This window comes from Cryptomeria japonica, chromosome 1 (assembly GCF_030272615.1).
Source record: "Cryptomeria japonica chromosome 1, Sugi_1.0, whole genome shotgun sequence".
Classification (NCBI taxonomy): Eukaryota; Viridiplantae; Streptophyta; class Pinopsida; order Cupressales; family Cupressaceae; genus Cryptomeria; species Cryptomeria japonica.
The window spans coordinates 706,261,906-706,273,004 of NC_081405.1; the positions used below are offsets into that span (position 1 = coordinate 706,261,906).

At 37.1% G+C, this 11,099-nt stretch overlaps 1 protein-coding gene across 3 annotated transcripts in view; it reads left to right on the forward strand.

Moving 5' to 3' along the window:
- The window catches only part of LOC131046085 (nodulin homeobox), a 141,138-nt gene extending 133,631 nt beyond the window's left edge, over nucleotides 1-7,507 (forward strand). For 2 of the 3 annotated variants that reach the window (XM_057979745.2, XM_057979744.2), the window contains one exon: nucleotides 6,277-7,507. In XM_057979745.2, the coding sequence (XP_057835728.2) occupies nucleotides 6,277-6,919 (643 nt within the window). In that variant the 3' untranslated portion in view covers nucleotides 6,920-7,507. Of the gene's footprint in view, nucleotides 1-4,304; nucleotides 5,065-6,276 lie in introns of those variants that run through there. The other variant, XM_057979746.2, reaches the window with a different exon arrangement.
- Nucleotides 7,508-11,099: the final 3,592 nt, after the last annotated feature.

Below are 11,099 nucleotides of genomic sequence, written 5' to 3' on the forward strand. Positions count from 1 at the left end.
AAGCCAGCCAACTTGCACACACATGCTGAATCAGTGATCAGCTGAACAACATTTGAGGCCCCAACCTCCATGGCCTTTTTCAAAATGTCGAATTGAAAATCTGCATCCTCGTGTTTCCTTGAACAACCAATGGCTCTAAGAAAATAAGAGCCGACTGTGCCTATGACTATGATGTTGATGAGTGGCCGATGTCTAATATCAGTCCACCTTCCACCCATCCATTACAATAGAACAACCTATCCTCATCCAAGTATGCCTCATGCCCTCCATCATCAAACTCACCTTAGAATATGCTTTGTCAATGATGTTACTACGTAGTTTATGATCTCCAGTGGGTACAAAAGAGAGACCAACATTAGCTATGTCCTTGACCATTTTTTTGAAATAAGAACGGGCCGCATGAAATGGGATGGCATGGGCATAAAAAAATCACCAATAGAAGTCTCTGTCATTTCCCGTGCATGCACATTGAACATATTTGAAACTGACCCTGGTTGCCCGCCATCACTAGCCTTCCTCTCTCATTTTTGGCATCCACATTATGAATAGCACTACAACCTGATGACATAGGCTGAAACGTAGATGGCTGTGAATGAAATTGCATTGGCATTTGCTACTTTTTAATTTTACACTTGTTTTTTGCCTTCATATGTAATTTATAACACTCTATCTTCTCATGCTCCTTTATTTCTTTACAAAATTTAACTCTATTGCCCGAAACACCCAATAAATGAGACCACACCCTTGTGTAGCTCCCTTTAAAATCAATATTGCTTATGTGACATAATTATACCCTACTCCCTCCCGAGTTTTTCTTTTTGACATCTATGGGATGAACAAGGTAAAGAAGAGGTGTTTTGGGGTTAAAAGGGCCTTGTGCATAGGGTTTTAAGGTATCCAAAGGGCACTCAAATCGGTTTTGTGGATGCTTTGCTTCACCCCCAACACCCTCACTCTCACCTTGAGTTACATTTATTTCATTTCCAACTTCTTCCCCTTCTTGGTCACTACTATCATACCCAGTGCTGCTCATTTTTATGTGTGTGATGCAAGTTTGAAGTACTAAAATATGAGAAAAAAAAATCAGACATTTTTAGCCATTTCTTCTTTAAAACTTAGAATTTAAAAAAAAAAAAAAAAAAAGTTGAAAACAAAAATTAAAAAAGAAACAACTGACTCACCTGCCGTTCCTGTCAATGAGTCCCTGCTGTTCCTTCTGTCACTATCTGATGCAAGACACTATCTTCAGCTTACTGTCCAATGAGTCCCACGAACCATCGAGGAAAATAGACTGTGCTGAAGCTTCAAAAGAACAACTCGATTGGCACACATACATCCAACTAAAGATGGCGGCAATGAGGATGTTCAAAAATGAGCTCAGTCAATGATAAAATGAGATTGCAAATACCAAATCAGGTTTTTTACCTGTGAAGGGAGAGCTGGAAGGTGTGGGGCCCAGTAAAAAGATGTAATAATTGGTTTTTTTTGAAGCTGGGCATGTTTTTTATTGAAAATCATGTGAGACCTAGGAGGAGGGTCGGCTGTCCCCGGGACGGTCTAGGGACGTCTGAGATGTCCCTGGCCGTCCCCCCAGGTTTCCGGTGCTGTCCCCGTGCTTAGGAGATGTTTCCTGCTATTTTATGCAAACTGGAAATGGGGAGGAAATGTGTCCCCACATCCCCGGACAAGTACCTGTCCCCGAAACAGGCCTCATTCATCCAGAAATGCGTCCTTGGGTATTACTTGTTGAGTCTCCAGAACTTGCTTGAGACCCGAGTCTTGAGTCCCCAAGATTCGTTTGGCATAGCTTGCCTTGAGACTCGCTGAGTTTGGGTGAGTCTTGAAACTATGATGGAAACACAAACAAAAAACTATATTTGCTGCTGTGGACTGTTCTCTGCCATTCTTGGATTTATTTGCAGCTGTTTAAACTTTCCTCTTCTGTTACTGCTGACTATACAATCCAGTTATAAAAGAAAACTACCACCTACTAGGGTTGTTGTCCCTGAACAAGACATAGTATTAAAAATACTCAAAACATTTGAGTGGCTTTTTGGTATTCTTCGTCTACTTTTGAGAAGGAAGATAACATGTTGTACTTCCATCATAAACACTTCAGCTTGACTACACTTCTGAAGTGCATTGAGTCATTGAATGCATTCATTAAAACAAAATTACTTTACTGTGTAGAAGGTGGGGTCAAATTGTGGCGAGTTTGTTGTTAATTTTGAAGTTCCAATGTTATTTAATTGAAATGTTTTCCCTTGTAAAGCTCAGGTTCATATATAACTTGTGAGATGGGAGAAGATAAATGGGACACGTGGCTAGATGCTTCAACAATTACTAAGTGATTTAAAGCTTATAATCACAGCAATAAACATTGGCATTTAAGAAGGGAACCTCTTCAATATTATGGGTAATTGGAAATGGTTTTTAATATGGTGTAGGTCATTCTAGAGAAAGTTAGATGTACATGTGTATCTACGTATGTGTACACACACACACATACACACACACACACATGTGCATACATACATACATACATACATACATATGTACGTATTCTTTTGTATGGATGTACCCAGCCCACTTTGTTTTTGCCATATTGGCATACTGTACCCAAGTGTCCATACTTGTGCCTGAATCCAATTCGGTAACTTAGAAAATGACTGCATTACCAACCCACCGTGCTAGAATTTCTAGATATGCTACTGATTCACTCTGGCTTATGACTCCTCAGTGTTGAATCCTGAGTGCTTACTACAATTGACTTTGAAATTGATATGCACTGACGCGACCCCATAAATTTTATAAGAATTTAACAATGAACTTATGTCTTTAAAATGCTCTTTAATTCTTATAACTATTTAAGGGATTTGTTTGATAGGGGACTCAAACCCACAAAGGTTGCATACCTCGCAGACAGCACCCAGTGCTGTAGGAAATGGAATCATTGCTGTTGCATGGTTTGATTGTTGCTTTTTCAAATGGAACGATGCCATTTCAGTTGGCAATAGTGAACCACAGGGATGCATTCCCCCCACATCTTCGAGACGGGGGGACGGGGATGGGGCATCCCCTGCCATCCCACCACCACCACCGGGACGTCTGGAAACGCTAAGGATGTCCAGAGGTCTCGGGCACTCCTAGGAGTCTCCTGGCCGTCTCGGGGATGCCTAGGAGTCTCCCATAGACCCAACTTAAAAATTCTAACCCTAAGTAAAAATGGTGGAAATTTTGTGAAAATGGCATCCTTGTCTTCAAGCCAGTCTCATTCTCTTCATCAGATATATACATGAAATATAACATTTAAGTATTTCTTATACTTTAAGTTATATTTCATGTATATATTGGTAGGATGTTTGAGTGTGGTTTTAGATCTTTAGGAGTTATAATGCAGATTCTAGGTTTTAGAAGATTTAAATTTTTTCAGAATTAGTCAAATTTCAGTAATCAACAATCTCCTATCAGTATTCTTTCGCTCTCTCTATCTCACTCTCTTTGTCTCCCTTCAACGCTAGGCCTATCTCTCTACCTATCACTCTTCCTCTAACCCTTCTCTCTACCTCTCTCTCACTCTCTTCTCTTTCCCTCAAGATCTAGACCTATCTCTACCTCTCTCTCTCTCTTACCCAGTCCCCTGCCAGGGGTGCTACCGTCAACCTCGTCTTGGTGTTGTCCGCAAACCCTCATCAAACTATAACTCTAAGCAAGTAATAACTAATAAGCCAATGATGAATCATGATCATAAATCATATTTTTGATATAATAGAAATCTCTAATTCGATAATTTCATTTGTCAAATTTTATCTAGTATTCAAGAAATCTTAGTATTTAGTATTTGCAATTTTGCTATTTTACTAATTTTCCATAGTTTCATTTTAAATATAATTCTTATACATCTTTTCATAACTAGTTTTTCAAGTTCTATATGTATATCAACACTATGCCCCCACCCCTCCCCCCCGATGCTGTCCCCTTGTCGTCCCCAAACTTAGGCCCTTTGCCCCCCCGTCCCCGAAACCCATCCCTGCATCCCCCTGTCCCCAACGGCCATGGAACACTGGTTGGCAATGACTGTTCAACATTGCAGATGGGTTTCTGTTCTAAACAATGTGAAACAGAGCCAATCTGTTGCATGTCTTGCCATGTAGGTGATAAGAGATGCAACTTTTAGTTCTTTTTCTTACTGTGAAGTCTGCTATTTCCCTTTTCAATTGGCATTCTTCATTTTGTCTTAGTTGCTTTAAACATTCAAACTTGCCTCCTATGCTCTAATTCTCCCTTTCTATGTCTTTGCATAGGTGCTAGAAGTCCCTAATCATGCACTCAAAGATCTTCTTGCATGAAATGAAGAGATAAAGTCAATCTGGTTATTTCATCTTCTCATATGTTGAGTTGGGAGGAAATTGCCCCTTTCATTAGACTGATAGTGTTGTAATCATCATCAGTTTTGAAATTGCCTCTTGTTGGAACTAGCTATTTCATACTACCAGTTCCTCAGGGCTGTTTTGAAGCTTGAAAATTCAGAAGTGAATTCTCTTGTTGACACTTTCTTTTCCTGGATTTTTATGGATCACTTGAAGCTTCTGAAAGAATGAGTGCATTCCTTCTAGGGTGCTGAGCAGATTATTTCTTTTCATATTTCATCACCCAGGGCAACTTTTGAGTTGTACAAATGTGAGATGTGTTTGGAAAGGGAATTGCTTTTCTTCTTTCTTCAACTTTATTAATATGAATTAACCTCTTCTTTCAACAATCTTTAGAGCATGGCCAATAAGGTAACAGATGGTGTAAGAAAGTTGTATATTGTTTACATCCACAATCATTGTCATTCCATAGAAGTGACTGGTATGAAAGGGTCAACCTAGCATGTCATGCAGATCAATGGATTCCTCTGTTAGGTTGTTAAAGATGAACTAATCAGGCTGGATTTAGTTTATACAAGACAAGACTTGGTTATGGTGAAGCAAGTTTGACTAATTATTTAAAGGTTATCCGGGACATAGTCATGAGAAGGTAGCTTCAATGGGCTTAACACTAAGTTACTGCTGAAGATTTGAGACTTAAATTATGTGGGACCTTATTACTTTTATTGTCTAGTTTCTTGTAATCAAATATCACTTCAGCTGTTGTATTTGGTTTCTGCTTTTATACTTGCATGTGTGTGTGTATGCTGAATTACTGTTAGAATATGTCAATTAATATTGCCATTAAGGCCTTGACTAGTTTTACACTAATTTAAGTTTCATATAAGACTTATTATGAGACATCGGAAAGAGGTCATTGAATACCCATGAACATCATAACTCTTAATTAAAATTTAAGAACTAGTTTAGAGGCTTGGAAAAGTGGGAACCCTCTTATAGTCTTCATCAGCACTTCTTTGAGTTTACAGGAATGGGGGATGTAGTTTCAGGATGGCAAAACTTTTCCTAGATTTTGAGAACTGTTATTAAAATAACTTAAACAAAACTAAAAGAAGCTGACATTTCAAAAGGTTATTAAAATGTGCTGAATGTTCAATGACATTCCTTCCCTTTTTAAAGTTTTGGGGATTTTTAATAATTTATTTTCTAAAAGATTTACCTATTTCTATTTTATGCACCAAATGGTGCAGGCTCTCCAGTCCTTTAGAACAGGGAATGTCAATTCCTTGTCCCTGAGCCATCAACCAGACGATGGGGATGTGCCCATGGAATACAGGGCTACATTCATTTACATGTGTGCTTTACAGTAATCTAATGGTCTCTTAATACATATATTCCCATCCCCAAAATATGGCATCTGTAAACTACTAATGTGCTAGATTAATCTATCAGCATAAAAATAAGATGGTATATGAAGGTAATGTTGCCATCACAAAAACAAACAATTCCATGTATTTATACTGGTAAAATTGTAATACTATTTCAAAGCATGTTGCATCTAGAAGGAAAAAAACATTAAAAAACATAACAAACTAAAGCTATAGCTGATTTTGCAGAGTTCTCGATGACAGGCATACCTTAGCACTTTTATTTTTAAAATATAATTGTAAGTCTTGAATGTGCCTAGAAAAGCTAAAACAAAATCCAAAGATAAAATTATGCTAGTTATAATTTCTGCAAAGAAAATTAGCTGTTGCCACCTGCATCAAAAGCTTTTTTTTTCACATTTTCTTTTTAAATCTAAACCAAGTTCCCTATAGTGCTGGCATTTCTCTTATAATGGGTAGTGATATGGACAGTTTTTTTTCAACTTTTCAGTTTATAACTGTTCAAATTCTATTGTTAGGCTGAATAATAGGAAAGCCAAGTTAGCTCGTCTGGCACGTGAATCTCGTACTTCTGATGGTGAAAATATGTCAGATAGGATTTATCTACCAAGGTCTTCTCCTGCTATAAGTGGTGAACATGGTGTTGTGATGGGATCGTTTTATGACTCACCGGAAAGCAATACAGGTGAGGACTTCTATGGAACATCTGCAGGCCCAAGAAGAGGTAATCAGTCAGGACGGTTTCCCACACCAGTAAATTCAAGATCTTCAGCTGAAGATCTTCATGGTATGCCTCCTGTAGAATATGAATTTGCTGAACATGTGAGAGTTTCAGTTACTCCTCCACCTTTGTATCCATCCGTAAGGTTTGTCCCATGTGAAGCTGGACAGCTTGTCTCACTAAGAGATGAGTCTGGTGTAGAAGTTGCTCATGGGATTGTTCTCCAAGTAGAAGGTAGGTGGCATGGCAGACAACTGGATGAGCAGGGTCTGTGTGTTGTGGAAATTATTGCCCTTAAGGTTGACAGAAGGGAAAGGTTGCCACATCCATCAGATGTTTCTGGAACCACCTTTGAGGAAGCAGAAACCTTGAATGGAAGAATGATAGTTGTTTGGAACACACACAAAATACTTTTGTTGCCACCTCCAAATATAGAGTAACTGAACAGTTTGTATGTTTTGTACTGGTTAGGCAACAGGGCCCAAAATGTGATATATATGTGACAAACACAAAACGCATCTGAATGGTGTATTTAGATTTATTTTGAGGGATTCAGTTATATTTCCTCATTCTGTGTCAGAAGGCTCTGCTGCTCTTGGATTCCAGGGAGATGAATTATAGGATCAAAAGCATGAGGGATCTTTCCAAATTGTAAGTATTACGAATTGTGGCGAATTGTTTTGCATGAGATACACAAAATCAGTGACCGTTGGCAAGGTAGTCCACAGAGCTTCATACTTCACTAACATTTACCATTCCACAAAATACAGGAAGACTGAAGCATTGGTCTGTGGAATTACAATACTCCTAATTGTTGGAGTTCCAAAAAAACAGTTAATTAGCCATATTGTACAACATATCGTTCTTTTCTCTCTTCTCAACTGTAATCTGTAAATGTGCTTTTTTGAAGTTTTTCCTTCATTTTGTTTTCAGTGATGCAGAATGTTGAAGAGATGATTTAAATTCATTATTTGAAACAGATGTATTTTTTATATAATCATAATCAGCAGGGCATTCTTTTCACCATGTTTCAGGTTTGTTATGTTCACTTGTTATGCTAAAATTGTTGAATGGATGAAAACAAATGATAAGAAATTAAATTTGAAGATTTTACATAATTACAAATGTTGTATTATTTGTCTCGAAACTATCGCAATCCATATTACAAGTGTTATTCAATTCACTATCAATGCAACAGTAGCTTGCTTTAGAAATCCAATACGTGTGTATAGTTACAGCTGGGTTGTAGGTCCTATTATGCTTAAGACGTGGAAGTTTGTTAATCTCTATACTGGTCTGGAGTCGGATTTTGGGCAGGAAAAATTATTTGATCTAATCAACAAACAAGGTGCGATGTTGCTGCAATGTGGCTCAGCGATCATAATTTTATGGTATTTTAAGTTCATAGTAACTGGTTCAATGAAATGATACTGGGAGTTTGTATTTCTAGCAAATATCTTCATAGGCATTTATTCTAAGGCATTTACTGATTTTCAATTGTCCGTTCTTTGCAATGAGTATTGATTTAGCTGGTCCTTGTCTCGTTAATGACTGTTGAATTTTAAGTATATGTAGATTTCATGTTTTTGCTTTGCATAGTTGTTTGAGCTTTAAACAAATTCTGTGGATAAAAATGTGTCAGTGTTTAAATTACACGATTGTTTCAGGTCTCTTCGTGGTCCTTTATCAGGATTCTCATTGATTGGATTGCAGAACAATGAAATCACATATAAATAACTATTTTCATAATCACAAAGATCTAAAACTAAAAGACAAAAAGTTTCACTCTGTATATGTATGCTTATCAGCATTTTTAGGTATTAGTGATTTGCAGTATGAATACTCAAATATGGAGCGCTGCCACAGAGCTTCTATGACTACATTTCTAATCATATAATTAGATCTACATTAAAATTTGAATTTTCTTTCTGGAACATAAGTTCAGTTTGAAGAAATTTTGAAGAGGATTCATAACCCAAATCATGTATCTCCAGTCCAAAATTTTTCAGAATACAGAATTTCAGTCAATTTTTAAAAGCTTTTTTGGACGTGATGATCTATTCTTTTCTGGAGAAGGTAAGGTATGCAGGTTGAGCTGGTCATAGTTGAACCTTGGTATCTTTTCAATAAAGGCCCCAACCATACCAGCCCATCAAGCCAAAATGATCAGATGATGTCATGTTTTAATGACCTCTGTGCACCATAGCTGTGTAAATATTACCCATGGACAAATAATTTTTCTTGCATTTATTTGTGTAAACAATTGTCCTGATTTATTAAATATTCAAAATGTTTTTAAAGATGGGGATTTTTTCATGGTTCCTATGCATGCATCTTCTAAAGATGCTGCAAGAAAAGCGGTAAAAGTTTCCATTGAAGCATCATCAGCCTATTGTCACTTTATGATTTTGTATAATCTAATTTCCGGGATAGATCTTTGCAACTCAAATGTCACTCTGCTGGGCTGCACTTTTTTTCTAAATAGCCACATAATCCATCTCGTAAGTGGTAATCAAGTAAGCTAAATAAGCTAAAACTGCTCACATGACAAACATACCAAAATCTACAACCAGAATCAAGTGAATATTAACGAGTCTGCAGTAGAAGTGTTGATTATCGAAACAAATTAAGTTGAAGCTACTCCAAGGGGCTGTTGTATAGTATAAAACCGTTTTTAAGACCTCTAGAGGGGAAGTAGAAGGCCTGTCAGATGTGTCACAATCTTACAGATTACCGTTCTTTCGATTGGTCACAGTGGACTTTGTTGGCAAAGGAACCAGTAATAATGGTGCCACAGTGAAAGAGGATCCGTATTCACATGGACTGAGTTTGTGTGGGAGGTAAAAGACAAAGGAATTTGAACCATAGACTGTAAAAAGTTGTCATATCCCCATGCTAAATGAACCAAATATGTATACAAATAATATAAATATATATATATATATATATATATTTCTGATGTTAATATCTGTGTCTCTCTGTACAGAAATAATCCGCTCACAGCTAATGCGATATTAAATTAATTATAAAATGTTGAATATCAAGTTATTATTATGAAATAATGATATCTTTAATTGTTTACGCCTTGTTAACTGTTAATCTTAAATGTTATTCTGATTACGCAAACCATTAATAACTAATAAATCTAATACGAATAATAAACAAACTGAATAACAAATCGCACTGGGCCGGTCATCACGACCCAGGCGATTGTTTTGATCATATGCGAATTGGTATACGTTACGTCTCTCCTGCAAGAGTCGCGACTCTCAATTTCCGCCATCCGTCCTTTTTATACCCCGCATAGGACTCCAAATGGGGGACAAGAAGAAATGAGGATTGAAGCACGAGATAGTAAAAACAAGAGGGAATTTGAGCACTCAGGTTCTACACAGCATTAAACTGCATCGATAAGTTACGATAATACTATAAGCTGCTTCTAGTTGAATTCGTATGGTATGTTTCTTGGGAAAAAAGAGAGAGGAAGAACCGTGGTAGAGAGCATTAGGCTTTAGAAAGACTAAAGTCGCTTCAGGTATGTTTCTAACCTTTCACAGAATGCATAATTCGTACCTTAGAGGGTAAAGAACACTAAGGATAATTCGTACCTTTAAAGAACAGTCACAATATGACACAAACATGAATAGTCAACACACAAATGATAAAACTGAAATAATATGCCGTTAAAAGATACAATAATATACAGTGTTTATAATTTGATAATATGCATGTGGATGGACAATAAAGTAGAACATGATGTAATACAGCGTGTTTCCCATAAGAATCGTATTCTGTCTTTATAGTATAATAAATATGAAAACACATATAAGGGGTATGCAAACTGATACTAGCAGATCATTAATATAATTTGTGCAACTGACACCATAAGTAATAACTTAATAAATCTGATCCGTCATAAACAAAGTCCAGAGAGAGGGGATCTGTAGGGGGGTCGATTGCCCACTCAAATACTCCACCTACTGTGTAAGGATGAACCAGTAGGCCAGGAGGGCATGTGACTGCTCCTGGGTTTGGGTCTGGCATGATGAACCACTCCTACCATCCGCTGTCTCCTTTGGAAAAGAGAAGAGTTATGATAAGTATGTAAATTATTTTTCCTGCTAATCTCTCTCTTGCATATCTGATTCATTATTTCTGTAGTTGTCTGATTTACTTATTCTGATTTTTCCAGGCAACTATACTGATTTAATAGTAAGGAATCTTACAATATCTACATCCAATTCCGCTGTGCAAAATAAAGCAACATAGCTGCATTCATTAATTAGGAAGGGACATTACAAGTGGCATCAGAACAGCTCATCCTGCCAACCTGTAGGAACTATTAATGCATAGACGGGGTAGTAAAATGGGTGATCAATTGAGTAATGACCTTAGGGCATTCATGGAGCAAAATGAGAAAACCAATCAGTTGATCCTGCAAACACTCGAAAACCTAAGCAATAACAATTCTAGAGCCATCCAAAGTAATGGGCGGGACACAAATTCCCATCATTCTGAAAATAATCATGGAAATGTCAGTAGGAAGAAGAAGAAAATAACTCCTCTTTTGATAATGTAGATGAAGTATTAAGAGCATATTCAAATCTAGATTCGAACTAA